The sequence below is a fragment of the Pelophylax lessonae genome, assembly GCF_965119305.1.
Source record: "Pelophylax lessonae genome assembly, chromosome: 1".
NCBI classification, from domain to species: Eukaryota; Metazoa; Chordata; class Amphibia; order Anura; family Ranidae; genus Pelophylax; species Pelophylax lessonae.
In genome coordinates, this window is record NC_138768.1 from 653,288,237 (window position 1) to 653,308,711 (window position 20,475).

A 20,475-nucleotide genomic window follows, 5' to 3' on the forward strand; every position below is an offset into this window, starting at 1 on the left:
CAGCCGAAGTCCAGATAGGACTGTCACTCGGGCCATCATTTGGAGACAGTGATCCAATCAGTGTGTTTTTTTCAACTTCCCTAAACAATCTATCCATCAGTGACTGTTAAAGGGTTGATGAAAACTAGCGATGCACCGAATGTTCGGCAACCGAAATTATTAATTAATTATTAATAAGTAAATAGGCCGAATAAATTTTGCCGAACAATTAAGTTTTTAACTCCCTCCCATCCGCGCTACAGCCTATATACGGCTGCAGCGTGGACTTGAATTTTCGGGAGGCCGTTTTTAAACGGCCTCCCAGAAAGACTCTACCCGCGCGCTCCCGCGCGCTCCCGCGAGCGCGCATCGGGGAGAATCTGTGTCGGCCGTGTCCCTTGGACACGGCCGATCACAGATCGTGGTGAATGGCCAATCACAGCGGCCATTCACCACGTGATCAAGCCGTCCAATGAGAGATGATCTCATATGTAAACATATGAGATCATCTTTCATCGCCGGCGCTCCTTCCTCACACAGACACTGCAGTGTGAGGAAGGAGGGGGAGCCGACAGCCGCCGGGGACACAGCAATGTAATCAGGGCACTGACGCAATCAAATAACCCGCGTAGAGTGAGAGGCGCGCGCTTTATGCAGCAAACATGTCAGCAGTGTGGAAGCACTTTAAAGTGTCAGAGAAAGAGGCAAAAACGGCCGTTTGCAGACATTGTTCTGCTGCATTGTCCAGAGGGGGTGCATCTGCAAAAACGTACAGCACTTCAAGTTTAATTTATCACTTAAAATCAAGACACCCCGAACATCATGCAGAGTACAAGACTTTTACTAAAAAGCTAATTTTTACCATTTAATTATTGTAATGGTGAAAAAATTGGCAAAATAGATGGAAAAAATGCGAAACACCGCGTTCGGTATTCGGCCTTCGGCCAAGCATTTCATTATTATTCGGCTTCGGCCAAGAATATCATTTCGGTGCATCCCTAATGAAAACCATTTTACATTACCTAGGGTGCTTACAATGGTCAGCTTTTATTAATTCGCATAAAATCTTTATCAAAAAAAGGAACAAAGACCAAAATAAAAAAATAAAAAAAACACACACACTTTTACTGTAACTGCTGTAAAGAGTGCAGGAGACTGGCTTTAATTTGTTAGTCAAGTCCCCCCAACTCTGCTAGTACATCTAAGGCCCCTTTCACACGGCTCCGTCTGTCGACGGAGCCTTTCTGCTCAGCGGGGAATCGATCCGCCGCTCTGTGTGCAGAGACGGAGGTGTCAGATCCCCGCTGTCCCCTATGGGGGAATCGGATGAGAACAGACCGCCTGTCCGTTCTCATCCGATCCACCAGACAGATGGAAAATAGGGTTTCCATCCGTACGGATTTGACGGACAGGATGGGATCGGATGTCAGCGAAAATGTCTCCGCTGACATCCGCTGCCCCATAGAGATCCATGGGCCATCCGTTCAGATCCGCCTGAAAAACTGACAGGTGGATCTGAATGGTCCGCATGTGTGAAAGGGGCCCAACACTCAGTGGCGTAGCGTGGGGGGTGCTGCAGGTGCGGGCCGCCCCGGGCGCAATATTCAGAGGGGCGCAGTCAGGGCGGCTGTGCTGTCCCTGAAATGTCAGTTACCGACATCCTTTCACTGCAAAGATTCAGAGGATATAGCTGCTCCGCCTCTCCACTGCCTCCTCAGCCTATGGGATCACAGTGTACACGCCCCCTTCCCCAGCGCGCCTTGTTTGATATCAGAGCAGGAGATGCGGACAGCTGGAGAAGAGAGCAGAGGACGGGCTGCAGCCTTGTAGAAGAAGGTGAGCTGGGGAAGATAAACCAAATATATTCTTGTGCTTACCCTGCTGAGGAAGGGGAAGGGGAGAGGCTGTGTTTCCTCTTGCAGGGCTCCTCCTGTTTTTCTGAGGCTGTTAGTAAGATTTCATATGTGAGTAGCAGTGCACTGCTTCTGGAGGAAGGACATGCCCTAAACTTCTCCCCCAATCTCTGCTACACATCTCCCTACTCATTACCTGCCCACCCCCTCCTCTTCTGCATTACCATATCCAATGTCTGTGAGCTGCTGGAGCACTACAAGTACCAGCATGCCAGGAAATGGGGGCAGCAGCAGTGTGTTCAATCAGGCTGATATTTAGAAGGTGTGTGTGTACTTTATATATACTGTGTGTATACTTTGTGTATACTGTGAGTATAGTGTATGTGTATACGGTATATATACTCTGTGTATAGTGTATGTGTATACTGTATATATACTCTGTGTATAGTGTATGTGTATACTATATATACTCTGTGTATAGTGTATGTGTATACTGTATATATACTGTGTGTATAGTGTATGTGTATACTTTATATATACTGTGTGTCTGTGCGCGTGTGTATACTGTATGTATACTGTGTGTGTGCATAATGTATGTATACTGTGTGTGTGTGTGTGTGTGTGTGTGTATACTGTATGTATACTGTGTGGGTGTGGGTGTGTGCATACTGTATGTATACTGTGTGTGTGTATACTGTGTGTGTGTGTGTGCATACTGTGTGTGTGTATACTGTATGTATACTGTGTGTGTGTGTGTGTGCATACTGTGTGTGTGTGTGTGTGTATACTGTATGTATACTGTGTGTGTGTGCAACTGTGTGTGTGTGTGTGTATACTGTATGTATACTGTGTGTGTGTATGTGTGTGTGTGTGTGTGCATACTGTGTGTGTGTGTGTGCATACTGTATGTATACTGTGTGTGTGTGTGCATACTGTGTGTGTGTGCATACTGTATGTATACTGTGTGTGTGTGTGTGTGTGTGTGCATACTGTATGTATACTATGTGTGTGCGTGTGTATACTGTATGTATACATACTGTGTGTGTGTGTGTGTGTGAATACTGTGTGTATAGTGTGTGTGTATGTGCATTCTGTATGTATAGTGTGTGTGTGCGCGCGCATACTGTATGTATACTGTGTGTGTGTGCATACTGTGTGTGTGTGTGTGTGTGCATACTGTGTGTGTGCATACTGTATGTATAATGTGTGTGTGTGTGTGTACATACTGTGTGTGTGTGTGTGAATACTGTATGTATACTGTGTGTGTGTCCCCTTACTGTATGTATAGTGTGTGTGTATGTGCATTCTGTATGTATATTGTGTGTGTGCGTGTGTATACTGTATGTATACTGTGTGTGTGTCCGCATACTGTATGTATACTGTGTGTGTGCGCATACTGTATGTATACTGTGTGTGTGTGCGCGCGCATGCTGTATGTATAGTGTGTGTGTGTATGTATGTGCATACTGTATGTATACTGTGTATGTGCATACTATATGTATACTGTGTGTGTGCGCATACTGTATGTATACTGTGTGTGTGTGTGCGCGCGCATGCTGTATGTATAGTGTGTGTGTGTATGTATGTGCATACTGTATGTATACAGTCTGTGCACATACTGTATGCATACTGTGTGTGCGCGCATACTGTATGTATACTGTGTATGTATGTACATACTGTATGTATACTGTGTGTGCGCGCATACTGTATGTATAGTGTGTATGTATACTGTATGTATACTGTGTGTGTGCATAGTGTGTGTGTGCATACTGTATGTATACTGTGTGTGTATGTGTATACTGTATGTATAGTGTGTGCGCATACTGTATGTATACTGTATGTGTGTGCATACTGTGTGTGTGTGCCTACTGTATGTATACTGTGTGTGTATGTGTATACTGTATGTATACTGTGTGTGTGTGTGTTCCATGTGTCCCCATTGCCGCTCAATAGAAGTCAATCTAAGAATGGACTTCTGTTGAACAGACATGTTGGAAAAAAGCCGCTCAATCAGTGGCTGTGTTGGCACCCATCCACAGAGAGGAGAAAATCCACTTGTTGCCATTTGGAAGCAGCCAATTGGTGCACTGCTGAGCTCGGCCTTGGATCAGGCAGCAGGGCAGGTCTGGGTGCATATAAAATCTAGTCCATGCAGTATAGCTTGTGCTTGATAAGGGCTTAGTGCAAAATCCTGATGACACCTTGAGTAATTGTGCCCACACAGTGCTGTGATCCTCCACCAGATGTACCAGCCTCTCACCTGAGGAGTGTATCTATGAGCATATAAATCCATCAGGCAACCTCCAGGGATATAAACCGTCACTGGGAAGAAGGTATGGACTCAAAGCACCTCTCTTCACTGCACACTGTGGTCATCTCCAATCCCCCAAATGGAATAAGAAGGGACAGACCATAGTGTGATACTGTATGAACTTTCACATTTATTGTAATAGATAAAAGCCACTTACTTGGTAAAAGACATATTCCTGCATAAAATAAAATGCAATTGTTCCGCAATTGTTCCGCTTCCTTATTGACTGCGGGTGAAGTCCGACTCTCCTCCCTCCCTCCGCATGCGTTAAGTCCCTCGGGGCGGGACTTCCACAGGTGGGGGCGCAAATTACTTGCCTTGCCCCGGGCGCTGACAACCTACGCTACGCCACTGCCAACACTACACTCTCTTCAGATGGACAATGCTGCTGTGCAAAGGTGGCTCCATTACTCCTCCGGTGGAATGGAGACATCCTAAGACAAGAAGTGCGTTACTGATCGGATTACCAGGTGAAAACAAAGGTAAAAAGCCAAAAAAATAAAACTAAAACACAGACCCTTTTAAACTGGTGCAATTTTGCGTGCTTTTCTGGGGTGACAAAAGCTCATGAAAATGATTCCCCATTAAATCCTATGCAACTTCACATTGCAGGTGCACTGCGCTTTGAAAATTCCTGCAAGCTGCATCTTTGGTGCTGTTTTTCAAAAGCACAGCAAAAACGCACCTTCCATTATGAAGGTATATATTTTAACGAATTGTACTGCGTTGATGTGAATTTTATATTCGCTTGCGCTTTTTTTTTGGAATATAATTTATTTAAAGCATTGTATATAGTAATGAAGGGGTTGACTCACTTGAACATGTCTGCTGAAGCTCTGCCAGTGTGCAGAGACAGGCCTCAATCTCCCCCTCTATAACAATGCTCTGGTGGGAACAGCACTTGGGGCTTGTTTCATACTAGATGTGCTTGCAAAAGCATTCCCACCAAACATGAAAAAAGAAGGGATCCCTATAAGCGCTGTTAACACCAGTGCATCGCTTTACATTGCTCCTGTGCTGCACTGAAAAAAGTACAGCAGGCACTACTTTTGTTTAGCACAAGCGCACAATAATGCAACGCAAAACTTTCAGATTCATAAAGTTTGCTTTCTCTGAGTCATACAGCCCTTGCTGCCACATTATCCTGGCTTGCAAGAAGACCAACATAGACAGACTGATAAGTATTTTCCAAAGTCATCCAATTCTCTATGATCCTAAGCATGGGCAGCACAAGGACAATCTTTAAAAAGGACTGATATGGATAATGGAAGTAGATTGGTGCCAGTCTCTGTCCACACTGGGAGAGCTTCAACAGATCTTAGCAGACACGTGCAAGTCTACATGTTTATTACAGTGTACGATGCTTAAAGTAGATTCCAAAAAAAAAAAAAAAAAACAAGCACCTGTACAACGCATTTAAAGAAGTGTAAAACGCATGCATGTGGTCTTAATGCCGTTTTAACTTCTTGATTTCAGGAATTGTGCTCTGTAAATGCTGAAGGTTAAAGTGGTGGTAAAAGCTGGGTCATTTTTAGCTTGATGCATTTCATGCATTAGGGTAAAAGAAAAAAAAAAAGGGGGGGGGGCATTTGCGGATGATTCAGGTTATCGTTTCCTTTTGCTATAATAAAGAGAAGTTGTAACCACTTGCCGAAAAGCAGCCGTACGGCGATTTGCGAGAGCGATCCTGGGGGGAGCCAGCAGAGAAGCCGTTCGACTGGGTCAGTGGCCGCGATTGCCCCTGGGCACCCACGATCACTCCCGTGAAGAGAGAATGGCGGTCTGCTGTTGTAAACACAGCAGACCATTGTTCTCTCAGCTATCAACATAGCTCCTGTGTTCCTCCTATTTAGGAACACAGGTCTCTGTTGATTTTACAAGCCCATCCCCCACAATTAGAAAACACCCCCTAGGTTTACATTTAACCCTTTGATCGCCCCTGGGTTAACCCCTTCCTTGCCAGTGTCAATATTACATAAAAAGTACATATTTTAGCACTGATTACTGTAGTAATGTCACTGGTCCCCCCAAAAGTGTTAAAAATGTCAGTTAGGGGTCCGATCTGTCCGCCGCAATCCCGCTAAAAATCACTGATTTCCGCCAATAATAGTAAAAAAAATAAATAAATAAATAAAAATGACAAATCTTTCCCTTAGTTTGTAGACGCGATAACTTTTGCGTAAACCAATCAAAATACACTTATTGGGATTTTTTTTTTTTACTAAAAATATATAGCAGAACATAAATTGGCCTAAAATGATGACACAATTAGATTTTTTTTATTCTTTTTTTTTGGGAATGTTATAGAAGTAAAAAATATTATTTTTTTTTTTTTTCAAACTTCTCACTCTTTTTTTGTTTATAGCTCAAAAAAATAAAAATTGCAGATGATCAAATACCACCAAAAGGAAGCTCTATTTGTGGGGAAAGAAAGACAACAGGTTTTTTTTGGGGGGTACAGCGTCGCACGACCACGCAAATGTCCATTAAAGTACCGCAAACGCGAATTGCAAAATAGGACTTGGTCATTAAGGGGGAAAATCTTCCGGTCCAGAAGTGGTTAAAAAGGTCCCTGGATAAAACTGTAGTGCCTTGCCAGTTATTGTGCTATACAACTTCCCTCTATATTCACTTCTTCCTGTAAACCACAGTATGTAAATAATATATTTCTAGATGATCGGCAATCTTCCCAGACTGCAGAAAAACTCTGAGTTATGCATCTAGGGCATGCAGAACTAGCTTTGGGTTAGGCTGCTTCAGTAACACTTGTAGAGAACTTTTTTTTTTTCTTGGTGTAACTTCTATTTATTGGTGAAATTACCAACAGTAAAGCATTGGTACAAAACAAAAACACGGTCTAAAACGGCAGTAACCTGCAAAGAAGGAATTTTACAGTAAGGCTCCATGTACACGGGACGTTGTTAAAAGTCCCTTTGAATGCTGGAATTTTTAGGACGTTTGAAACGTCCGTTCGGTCGCGTTTGTACCCGCGTTTAGCGGGCGTTTGCGTTTAGAAGCGTTCCTAGAGGTCAAAAAAATTATTCCCCTTTAAAATGGAAAAACGCGAACGCTAAACGCGGGTCATCGCGTTCAGACGCGTTTGAAACGCCGGGAAACACACGTTCGAACGCAAATAATTGCGTTCTAAAAAAAGTCCCTGAACGCAACTGCCTGCAAATGACTGTAAACGACCTGGTGTACATGGACAGATAAGATAAAATGTAGATGGGTTCAGGGGCTTCTGAAAAAAATGCCCAACTGCTCCTAAACTGCCATTTCCAGCGTCCCGTGTACATGGAGCCTTAGATGACTTGGTGCGTAGTTAAAGTGGAATTAAATCCAAGTTTTGTAAAACTGCTAGCAGGCAGCTCTTCATTGAACATACATGCCATTTCTCTTCTGCAATAAAACAAACTTACCTTTACCTGCCTGCTTGTCCAGTAGAATGATGTTACCCCCTATCAGCCAATCAAGAGGCCAAAAGGACAACATCAGAGAAAAGATGGCAGCAGGCAGCAAGAGATGCAACTGCTACATCGATGGAAGGGAGTATACTGGGGGTTTAGTTCCACTGTAAAGAAGGCAGGTGAGGGGGGGCGTGTCCAGCCGGTGGAGAAGACGGCCGCATAACAGAGAGCTCCTCCAGCCTCACACTCCTAATCCCACCCAGCAACCGAAGAGAGAAGCGAACTAAGCACTGATCCGGTTCTTTCAACTGCCGAACATCAGAAGGACAGATGTCTAAAAAGGAGAAAATCAAATAAGCCGCCCCAGCGCCTCACGGATTTCTACCCGGCAACCGCACCACGAAGGTAGGCCAAATGGCGCCGACCCCAGCCTCAGCGGAACAACCCGTACACAACAGGTACACCCAGCTACAGGAAGACAAACCAATAGCCAGATGGAGGAGCTAGGAGGAAGATGAATTTTCCCCTGGAATGCAGAACAATATGCCTCAGGCATTCATGCAGGGAGAAAAGTCAGAACCATTGATAGAGCTGTTCATCGTCCTTATTTGTGAACTAAACCAAACCGTTTTCCGCTATTCAATCTGTACGCCCCAAGCACAAAACAACGGAAATATCTTACCCCACTTCTAACTAAAGCCCTGGAAGGAAAACAAGGCACCTTAGTTATTGGTGGAGGCTTCAACACAATCCTGAACCCTGAAATGGACTCCTCCACCCCAACCAGAAGACCTACTCACTCACTCCATCACCCCCCTGCTTCTAAAACACCAACTTTACGATGTTTGGCGCTGTCTCCATGGGTCTGGGAAGGACTTCACCTTTCTCTTGGCTGCACACTCTTCATATTCTCGTATTGATTTTTTTCTTTAACTGATAAAAGGTCTTTACAAAATTTTCTGCGCACTGACATTGGTACAATTGCTTGGTCAGACCATGCCCCGATCATTTTTGAATTTGACGATAAACTCAGTAACTCCCCCCCTCCACTCTGGAGATTAAATACCTCTCCTGGACAACAAGTGGTTGTACCAAAAGATTTTGCAGGAACATGAAGATTTTCTCGTGTACAACGACACACCTGATGTGAACAGATTTACTTTATGGAATACTTATAAGGTGTATAAGAGGGGAGTGTTAATTAAAATGGCTTCCTATGTTAAGAAACAGAGGGAGAGGCAGATCGAAGACTTGCTTAAAACTATTACCCTAAAAGAACATGAAAACAAGACCAATCAGACTCCTCAGCTTACTCAAGATATTCTTCACAATAGACAGGAGCTGAGAGCTTAGCTCATATACAAATATGGGAATCAGCACAAGTTTCTTAAAGACAACCATTATGGCTTGGGTAACAAAGCGAGAGCCTGGTTGGCCTAAAAGGTCAAAACAAATAAAAACACAAAATGACTGCCCTTACCCACCCCCTATCCCAAAGCACTCGAACCAATCCAAAGGACATAGCCAATGCCTTTACAGACTACTACCAGTCCCTTTATGACCTTTGCAGTGATAAGGCTACTCCCCAACCCTCGCCCAAGCTGATTCAGGAATTCTTAAGTAAAGTGAACCTCCCTAGACTTGCTGATGACGAACTAGCCTCTATATCCCAGCCCTGCTCAACACAAGAAATTTGCTCGGTCATCAACAAACTAGCCAATCGCAAATCCCCAGGAGATGATGACTTCTCCAATGAATACCACAAATGCCTCTGAAATAAAATTGCCCCTCACTTGCTATCTGTCTTCGATCTTGCCTCCTCCTCTGTAGCCTTTCAGTACAAAAATCCTGTCACGACTCACCACCCCGACCAGGTGGGTTTTGTCCAAGCAGCCCGTCAAGCCCCCGACGGCACTAGACGTCTCATTAACTTGATTTACCGACCGGGATCCTTGCAAGTGCCTTCTCTGCTCCTCTCCCTGAAAGCGGAGAAGGCATTCCATAGGGTCCACTGTGGCTACCTCCAGTTAGTACCTAACAAATTTGGAATTGGAGGGTGGTTATCAACTGCCATTTTATCCCTTTACTCCTTACCATCAGCTCGGGTACTTACCTCGGGGATCACCTCTAAAACCTTATCAATATCTAACGGCACTAGACAAGGCTGCCCCATATCACCACTCATTTTCATTCTACTTATGGAACTTCCTGCTGAAAGCATTAGGGCCAACCGCAATATTACAGGCCTGCATATAGCTGGTATAGAACATAAAATAAGTATTTTTGCAGACAATGTTATGCTTATGCTCTCCAATCCTCTGACATCCCTACAACAGACAGAAAGTGTTGAACGAATTTAGTAACGTGTCCTATTATAAATGTAATGCCACAAAGTCCCAAATCATAGGCATTAATGTCCTATCACCCATGCAAGCTTCCCAAACCGAAAAATAACTGTTCAGTTGGTCCCAGTAGTCCCTACCAGTCCTAGGTATTCAATTAACCCTGAACACATCTCAGCTTTATAGATACAACTTCAAGCCTTTCTTGGACATGTTAGCCCAACTACTGTCCCACTTAAAAAGCCAAGCATTATCCACGGCTAGGAGAATAGGAACTTTGAAGCTGCTGCTCCTTCCTAAACTCCTTTACCTGTTACGCATGTTTATTATCCCCTTACCGTGCAAATTTCTTACTTCTATCCAAAAACATTTTACCCAGTATGTATGGAACCATAGGCCTCCTAGATGTTCTCTCAATGTTATGATGAGATGAGACATAACAAACATGGCAAACATAATGGCCTACTATAAAGCCTGTGTTTTGGAGCAAAGCAAGCATCGATGGAAACCCTCCAAACACAAAACATGGTCTATTATGGAGGCCACTAATGTACCTCAAAGAGACCTTGAATCGTCTCTTATTGCCACCAAACAAAGCTCCATCCCCATCCTCTGCTACCCCGACTATTCAAGCCTCCTTTAAGATATGGTCAGAATTCCTTCTCTCACCCACAAATACAGAAACGCGGTACAAACTCTCTACCCCACTGTTGGTACTCCAATACTTCATACCTTGTATTGACCTAAACGTATGGATAAACAATGGCCTCACCCTCGTGAAAGACCTGTTTCACGATACATCATTTCATACTTTTGAAGACTTATCCTCTCTTTATAACTTTCCCCCAATGGCATATTTTACCTACCTACAAATTTGACCCTTCCTGATATTGAGTAAGACTTTCCCAGATACCTACTGGAAAAAAGCCTTTTCCATTACATACACCTCATCTAAATGCATGAACCATTAGGAACTTTTCCAAAAAGTAATGCACTCCTGGTACCTCACCCCATTTAAATTCTCCAAGTTCTATCCTTCTCAATCAGTCCTGTGTTGGCAGAAATGCAGAGAGACAGGCTCGTTGTATCACATAATGTGGTCTTGTGTATCACTAAGGTCGTTTTGAAATCTTTTCCATACTGTCTGAGATAAACGGCCATCAGTCTCCCCTAACCCCGAGCTAGCCCTCTTACACCTGACTATTCATGATCTACCAACTAAAACCAGTGTAGTGATTATACAACTTCTACTGGCAGCAAAACTTACTATCACGAGACTATAGAACTCTCCAAACCCACCCTCCCCTAGCGACACTATTATCACTCTTAATCACCAATGTGTGATGGAAAAACTACTAGCATTTATGAACAATAATGTCAGATCATTTGAAGACAAATGGAATTACTGGCTGTCCAACCCCAAATGTACGGTTAAAATCCGAAAAAAAAAGTTTAAGTCTTGACCATCCATTGTTTGTTGTATAAATTGATCCTTGTAGCGTTAGTATAGGATTATACTCACATTATTGATTGGGGATTCCCTTATGACATCACTTCTGGGTTTTTGCATGGAGACCCGATCAGAGCCGAATGCGGCTTTGATCGGGTCTTCGGGGGCCGTGCAGGCTGGTTGCCCGGGTCTCCCAATGGGACGGGAGACCCAGGCGAGCAGCGGAAGGCGGCCCGCTCCTTGTAATGACAGCCGAGTGGCTTCTCACTCGCATCGGTTGTCATTACAAGACAGCCGACCATCGGCTATGGACGCCGGTACCGGGGTGATGCCTCTAGCTACAGGCATCACTTCGGTACAAGCACTTTCCTGAAATATTGGCAATATCGGTCACCTTGGTATATTTTTAGTACTGATTACTGTAGTAATGTCACTGGTGCCACCAAAAGGTGTCAAAAATGTCAGTTAGGGGTCCGATCTGCCCGCCGCAATGTCGCAGTCCCGCTAAAAATGGCAGATCGCCGACATTACTAGTAAAAAAATAAATAAATGAAAATTACCTAATTCTTTCCCCTAGTTTGAAGAACCAATAACTTTTATGCAAACCAATCAATATACAATTATTGGGATTTTTTTTTTACCAAAAATATGTAGCAGAATACAAATTGGCCTACAATGATGAAAAAAAAATAGATTTTTAGTTTGGGAATGCTATATAGCAGAAAGTAAAAAATATTGTTTTTTTTCCAAAATTGTCGCTGTTTTTTTGTTTATAGCGCAAAAAATAAAAAGTGCAGAGGTGATCAAATACCACTAGGGATGCACCGAAATTTCGGCCACCGAAATTATCGGCCGAAAATGAGCCTATCCCATTTCGGCCAATAATGGGTTAACATTGCCGAAATTAATATGGCCGCCGCGAGGAAGGAGGAGGGTGCAGCGCAGGGCAGGTTTTAAAAGTCCCGCCTCTGGCCGGCTGCCCGCCTCTCAATGACGTCCCTACTACGATCTGTGCATTAATGAAGTGACATACCAGGCGGGAGGGTGGGGCGAGCGGCCGCTAATAGATAGAACTATGTGATCCTTCCCTGTCAGCTCAGCAGGACTGTGTGAATGAGAACTGACCTGACACCGGGCAGGGGGGGCGGGGCGAGCGGCCGCTAATAACTATAACTATGTGAGAGCTTCACTTCCCTGTCAGGCACGTATCTCCTCTGACAGGGAAGTGAAGCTCTCACATAGTTCTAGTTATTAGCGGCCGCTCGCCCCGCCCGGTGTCAGGTCAGTTCTCATTCACACAGTCCCGCTGAGCTGACCGGGAAGGATCACATAGTTCTAACTATTAGCGGCCGCTCGCCCCGCCCCCCGCCCGGAGTGTCAGTTAATTCATGTACGTCATCGTGCCGCTGACAGGGAATTGAAGAGAAGTGAAAGGCTCACATAGTGACAGCTATTAGCGGCCGCTCGCCCGCCCTCCCGCCTGGTGTGTCACTTCATTCATGTACAGATCGTAGTAGTAGTGACATCACCGGGAGGCGGGCGGCCGGCCAGAGGCGGGACTTTTGAATAATGGACACCGTGACCGGAGGAAGCTGAGTGAGTAGGAGAGGGACGCTGACGCTGATGCGGGGGGGGGGGGGGTGATAGCTGAGGCAGCTTACCATTGGTATTAGTATTAATTATGCAGCATGAGGGGTTAATGCATCGTCACTGCTGCATTAGTGACCAACCAGTGCCTGTTTTTGGTGTATGCCCCTGTTCTATCTATTTTAAAATTATTTGGGGGAAAAAGTCATTTTCGGTTTCGGTTTTCGGCCAAGGGCATCCTGCATTTTCGGTTTCGGTCCAAAATTTTCATTTCGGTGCATCCCTAAATACCACCAAAAGAAAGCTCCATTTGTGGGGAAAAAGGACATCAATTTCAATTGTTCAATAAGGATGTCAGTGCAGGAGTGATCTGGTCAGACCTTATTGATTATGGCACTCCTCTCACCCTCAGATTGTGCTTTCTGCCCCGGTTATTCAGGTCTTCTAAGTGGCGATTAACCGCAATCAGTTGTGAGCAGTGGCAGCTGGTGCTCAAAATTTTTTTTTTGGGGGGGGGGGGGGCGCAAACAGAAAAATTTAATAGGCACTGCTTCGCGGCAAAAAACTTTGAGGTCACACAAGTGTGAAAGGGGCCTTCAGTAATCAAGGTACAAAAATATGTAGCAGAAACCAAATTGGCCTAAAATGTTAAAAAATTTTGATTTTTAAAACATTTTTTTTGGGAATGTCACATAGCAGAAAAGTGAAAAATATTTTTTTTTTTCAAAATTGTCGCTCTTTTTTTGTTTATAGCGCAGAAATTAAAAAATTAAAAACAGATGATCAAATACCACCAAAAGAAAGCTCTATTTGTGGGAAAAAAAGGACATCAATTTTATTAGGGTACATTGTCGCACGACTGCGCAATTGTCAGCGCCGAATCGCAAAAATGGCCTGTTCGTTAAGGGGGAAAATCTTCTGGTCCAAAAGTGGTTAATGCAAGCCAAAAAAGAACCTCGCTCTTAAAGAGTGCTACCGTATAGAATAAATCCGAACATACCAGTCTGTGGTGACAGTGCGTGTTAGAAGCAATTATTCAAAAATCATAATTGGTATTGCTAGAATTACGAGCTTCCTCTTGCTCGGTCCAGAAACAGAGACTGTGGCAGTTAAAGGGTTAATTATTTAATTAGCCCAGTGACAATCGCTCTCAGCCTGCTGGTACCTAGAATGTGGTCCCGCGAGCTGGAAAATCTTTGTGCAGGGTGTAGTGGAGATTGGCATTGTTATGTGCAGTGTGAGATTGGCCGGTGTTCCGTGAGAATTACCTACCCGTGAGAAAAACCTACCCCTCGTCACTTCCGGTTGCACGGCACTGTTTGTAACGCAGCGTGTACATTAAAACAGCTGTGCTGCAATACGAGTCATCTCCACTCCTGTCCCTGTCACTTCCCTGATCTCGGCTAGTAAATATAAAAGCGGCGGCGGGTGTATGAGAACATAAATCACGGAGCCGCCAGCCGCTTTTATATTTACTAGCCGAGATGAGGGAAGTCACAGGGAAAGGAGCGGAGATGACTTATATTGCAGCCGACATGTTTTAATGTAAGCGCGGCGTGGGTAGTTTTTTTCCACGGATCAGTCATAATATCCTACTAGTGCGCATGCGCACTACTCAGCTCCTCAGCTTTTACATTAGGTTGCCGGCGCTCTGAGCATGCGCACTGCTGCGCTGCTCAGCTGTTCCTGGCGGGAAGTGACGAGGGTAGGTTTTTCTCACGGGGTAGGTAATTCTCACGTTACACCGGCCCTTTGTCACATGTTAGTGAAAGAGGCAGGGATCTGATACCCACGTCCATCACATATATCGGTCCTTTGTCACATGTTAGTGAAAAAGGCAGGGATCCGATACCCACGTCCATCACATATTTCGGTCCTTTGTCACGTGTCAAGTGAAAGAGGCAGGGATCTGATACCCACGTCCATCATATATTTCGGTCCTTTGTCACGTTAGTGAAAAAAGGCAGGGATCCGATACCCACGTCCATCACATATTTCGGTCCTTTGTCACGTGTCAAGTGAAAGAGGCAGGGATCTGATACCCACGTCCGTCACATATGCAGGGGCACTGGGCGCCATTCAAAATGCTTAGCACCCAGACTTGTATAAAGTACTCGAAATTTCTACTTGAGTAAAAGTACAAGTGCTCGATCAAAAAATTACTTGAGTAGAAGTGGAAGTGCTCGCAGAAAAAGTTACTTAAGTAGAAGTACTAAAGTATTCAACATTTTTTTTACTTAAGTATTGCAAGTAGTTTTTTCAAAAAATTTGCTACTTAAGTACTAAAAGTAAAAAGTACCAGTAGTTTTGAAAAAAAATTTCTACTCAAGTACTGAAAGTAGAAGTACAAGTACTGTGTTATGTAGTTATTAAAGAAATAAGTCAAAAGTTTGAACATCATATTGTTTTTATTATTTCAAATGATTTATTCAAATGATTAACCTGTGTTTGTTAGTAGTTTCTTGATGCACTTTAAGCGCTGTAGCACCATTTATTTGTTTGTTTCATATTTTATTTTTATTGGAAAGATTTGGTATAGCAGCTTTTATTATACACAGCCTTTATTTTCGTATGCGCTGATTTACAAATGACATTATACACATTTTTTTGAGCTTTATGCAACCTGCCATCTACTGTTCTGGCAGTGGTAATTTTTTTAAAAGTAACTAGTAACTATGCAGCACAAAAAAAAAATACTTGAGTAGAAGTATCGAAATCATCAAAAAAATGTAGTGAAGTAAAAGTAGAAGTAGGAGAAAAAAATTCTACTCTAGGAAAGTACAGATACCGCATTTCGGTACTTAAGTACAGTACTTAAGTAGTTCTACTTCGTTACTATACATCTCTGTTAGCACCGCATTTTACCAACATGTATATCATGTGTTACCAAGCCACAAAAGTGCGACATAGCCCCTGAAAATGGATGGGCTGCCATAAACACGTTGTAATACAAACTTAGGAGGAACTCAAAAGGAGGTCATAGACACCACACCAAAACTGTCAGTACCAGAGACAGACTGCGTTCTTCAAACTGAAAGGCACATGGCCGAGGAGTTTTGTACTGTGATGAGTGGGGCTTGATGGAAATTGAGAGACTAGTTTCCCGTCAGGTCTGCCCTAATTTTGATTGACAGCACAGGGCAGTGAGCAGATCAGTAGCCGCTATTTGCGCACATTCACACGCTGTTATAGTGTGAATGGAAAGAAAAGGGGGTTCAAATAACCCCATTTTATCTATGGGAGAGTGACAAGTGCTAAGCTTAGCAACAGGGAGCTAATTTGGCGGGCTTGGAGTGTGCAGAAAACTTGTTGCCGGGGGGAGACAGGGTCCTTAGCTTGCGGTTGGTTAGAATAGGCCCCTATCCAATTAAGCCTCCCTTGTTAGCTAGGAAGATTAGGTGCTGTACCTGTTTTTTTCCTGTATCCTTTCCGCCTTCAGAGCTCTCCTCAGCCCTATTTAAAGTGGCTCAAAAGTGACAGAATCTTCAGACAACCTCATCAACTCAAAACCGTGCTGTTCCCCCTCCCTCCCTCCCCTTTTGTTTGTCGCGGCCAGTATATTATTTGTAGGGTCACCTTTGCTTAATGCCTTGAATTTGTTTCACAATGTGTTTTGATTTAGTGCCGGTTCACACTTCCGCGTGTGCGGCGATCGCATGTAATATCGGAGCGCACTGCTCCTTCATTACATGCAGTCGGATGTGCAGTGCGAATTCAGCCATACACTTTGTATGGCTAAATTCGCACTGCACCCGCACAAAACTCACACATGACCCTTTTTTTCAGCCGCATCAGGATCGGATCGCACAGTGGTTCTCACTTGTGCGATCCGATCCTGTGCGAACTGTCAGATCGCACTGCGATATGCGATCAAACTGGGGGTGTCGTTAACATTTCATTGACACTCCCTGTGTATCTCATATGACAGTGAGAACTGCCAGATGTGCGTTTGCGATGCGGGAACAGGCTGCAAATTCGCAGCCTTCCCGCATCGCACAAGTGTGAACCGGCACTTAAGGTCCCGTTCACATTGCCGCGATCCGACTTGGGGGGGCGACCTAAGTCTATGGCGGTCGCCTCCGGGTCGCCCCAAAGAAGCTCCGGACCCTTTTTCTATTTCGCTCCTATTAGAACGGGTCCGCAGCTTCCCTATGGAAGGCAACCAGGTCGTCTCAGTGTGGATAATTGATTTATTTATTATTTGTTTTAACCTGGGCCGTAGTGGCCGGGTTTGACTGCTTTGAACTGTTTTCAAGTTTAAGTATTTGTTAAACAAATAATAAACGGCCGCGTCCTTTTTAAATTCAACAGTTAAGTGTGCAGTGTCATCATTTTTAGTATAAGTTTGGAGTATAAGAAATCCTGTCTACTATCCCATACAGTCAGGCATCTCCCAAGCCTAGTATTTAGGAGCTCTGTGTATTTTCCATGTTACAATAGAAAAAGTATCACAAGTTGCACTAATAATCATTGACACCAAATAATACCAGGGAACCTATATAACCAGTTTGTTTCTATTTGTAGACAAAAATGAGAAAATAAATCCATAATTAAAATCACAAAGATGGTCCAATTCAGAGCAGCTGCCCTGCGCTGTGGGTTGGCAACATGGAGGGCGCCATTCACAGAACACCTTGCATGCTTCCTAATCAAATACAAGGCGTTCTCTGATTGGATAAGGTGGAGATGGTGACATTACTGCCCTATATTGAGAAACCTGCAAGGTGTTCTGTGAGTGGTATCCATTCCAAGTGTGTGAGTTGTCAGTGGCAATCAGGGTAGAAGTGGCGACTACGACAGCGATTCTCAGCTTCCACAGCAATCCTGCAGGCATGGCAGATCCATACTAACATTGCGCCATGCTGGATTAACGCAACTATGTAATAAAATCTATACTTGGGCTTCAACTTTCAGCCAAAGCTCACACTTGTTGCAGGTTGAGAACGCTCGCAAAAGTGCATGAATTTCCAACTAGCAAAACGCACTGCTCTTAGGCCGACACACAGGGGTGGCATTAACTTCTAAAAGGTACCCAAATGCATCAAGCATTTTGCACACTAGAACACAAGGTACTGCAGCACCATGCAATTCAGTGCATTGCGATTTCAAATAAAGGTTTGGGGACTTATTTTAGCGTGGGTACAGTAGGCCGCTGTACCCGCCATGTGTGTGCAGAAACGTGCTGCACAAATGTGAAACTAGGGGAGGGTTATCAGCAAAAGTCCGCTGTAAGGGCAAGATCTGACCTTTATGGACTTCAAAGGGATTGGATTCTAATTTGAGGAATTCAACATAAAATTATCCTATGTCTGGGGTTCAGAGAGGTGTGTGCTCCCCTCATCCCTAATGCGCTCCCCTCCTCTCTTGGACTCTCTTCATCCCCCATGGACTCCCTTCGCCCCCCATGACCTCCCCTCATACTTTCCCTCGTCCCCCGTGGGCTCCCCTTGTCCCCCGTGGGCTCCCCTTGGACTTTTCCTCTTACCCCATGGGCTCCCCTTATCCCTCATGGGCTTGCCTCTTCCTCCATGGGCTCCCCTCATCCCCCATGGACTGTCAGTATTCCCATGGACTTCCATTGCCTTGCATGCAAAGTAGATGTACACTCTCTCTCTCCAGGTGTAGTCTTACCTTTGTCTTTGTACCATGTTGTGTACCACGACAAGGAGAAGAAAGCAGCCAAACACACAATGGTCACCAGACTGCCATTCCTGCACCTCATCTCACATAGCAGCTCCTCCAGATGCCTATAGAGTGGAGTCCCAATACACAGTCCTGAGCTGGGTCTAGGTATAGCTCAGGTACAGTCCTGAGTCGGGTTTCTGTATATCACAGGTGGAGTCCCAATACAGGGTCCTGAACCAGGTCTATGTATATCCCAGGTGCAGTCTTGAGCCGGGTCTCTGTATATCACAGGTGGAGTCCCAATACAGGGTCCTGAACCAGGTCTATGTATATCACAGGTACAGTATTGAGCCGGGTCTATGTATATCCCGGGTGGAGTCCAAATACAGGGTCCTGAGGCGGGTCTATGTATATCCCAGGTACAGTATTGAGCCGGGTCTATGTATATCCCAGGTGGAGTCCCAATAGAGGGTCCTGAGGCCGGTCTATGTATATCCCAGGTACTGTCCTAAGCCGGGTCTGTGTATATCCCAGGTACTGTCCTAAGCCGGGTCTATGTATATCCTGAGGGGAGTCCCAATGCCTGGTCTCTGTATATCTCAGGTACAGTCCTGAGCCGGGTCTATGTATATCCTGAGGGGAGTCCCAATGCCTGGTCTCTGTATATCTCAGGTACAGTCCTGAGCCGGGTCTATGTATATCCTGAGGGGAGTCCCAATGCCTGGTCTCTGTATATCTCAGGTACAGTCCTGAGCCGGGTCTATGTATATCCTGAGGGGAGTCCCAATGCCTGGTCTCTGTATATCTCAGGTACAGTCCTGAGCCGGGTCTCTGTATATCTCAGGTACAGTCCTGAGCCGGGTCTCTGTATATCTCAGGTACAGTCCTGAGCCGGGTCTATGTATATCTCAGGTACAGTCCTGAGCCGGGTCTCTGTATATCTCAGGTACAGTCCTGAGCCGAGTCTCTGTATATCTCAGGTACAGTCCTGAGCCGGGTCTATGTATATCCTGAGGGGAGTCCCAATGCCTGGTCTCTGTATATCTCAGGTACAGTCCTGAGCCGGGTCTATGTATATCCTGAGGGGAGTCCCAATCCCTGGTCTCTGTATATCGCCGGTGCCTCCTTATCACCGTCTAATTTGAAGTCCTGAAGACACGGCAAGTAGAGCGGAGGCGGGGGTGGTATTAGAGCCGGCAGGATGTCGGTCCCGAGCTGCGGGGATGTTATTATACCGGGAGGTTGTCAGTCCCGAGCTGCTCCTCCTCCTCCCTCCTCAGTGTCTAGCACAAGGACTTGCTCTCGGTGTGTCCCGAGCCGTACCGCTGTGTGTTTGGTGTATGCAGTGTACTCATCACCCTCTATGACTGGAGGCCGGCCCCTCCCTCACTTCCTTTCTCTTCCCCTATCAGTGCTGGAAGGAGGTGAGAGAAGGCTGAGCGCGCTCTGTGCACCTCACACATCCAGCCTGGTAGCAGGTGAGGAGAGAGCCCGCCCGCCTGCACAATGAGGGAGATCTATTACAACTGGGGCAGCTTTGTGTACTGACCAATTAGCTTCTAACTTAAGCTTGTATATTCAAGCTTTGACAATGAAAGCTACAAGCTGATTGGTTGCACTGCAAAATTGTTCCAGTTAGCAAACCCCTTTGAGTGACACCTGGCATGACTCCCACTTCCTATGTGTTTCTCCATGTATTCTTGGATGTCCTGTGTGCACAGGCCTTCTGATTATTGTTTTCTATAAACAATTCTACATTCTACAGCCTAGATCTATCTTGTTCGTGGCAAGCAATATTTAAGTGAATGCCAGGTCCTTATTAACTCTCAGGTCCAAAGTACTCCTGATTAAAGCAGTATTATTCCAGAAACAAACATTTATTAAATTGCGGCTTCCTATTTCTTAGATGTCATGGCTGCAT

The 20,475-nt window shown here is 44.8% G+C and overlaps 1 protein-coding gene across 1 annotated transcript in view; it reads right to left on the bottom strand.

Annotated features, from left to right (window-relative positions):
* The window catches only part of MGAT4D (MGAT4 family member D), a 327,531-nt gene extending 308,853 nt beyond the window's left edge, over window positions 1-18,678 (bottom strand). The window contains exon 1 of the mRNA XM_082243787.1: window positions 18,561-18,678. Within this exon, the coding sequence (XP_082099913.1) occupies window positions 18,561-18,651 (91 nt within the window). The 5' untranslated portion in view covers window positions 18,652-18,678. The remainder of the gene's footprint in view (window positions 1-18,560) is intronic.
* Window positions 18,679-20,475: the final 1,797 nt, after the last annotated feature.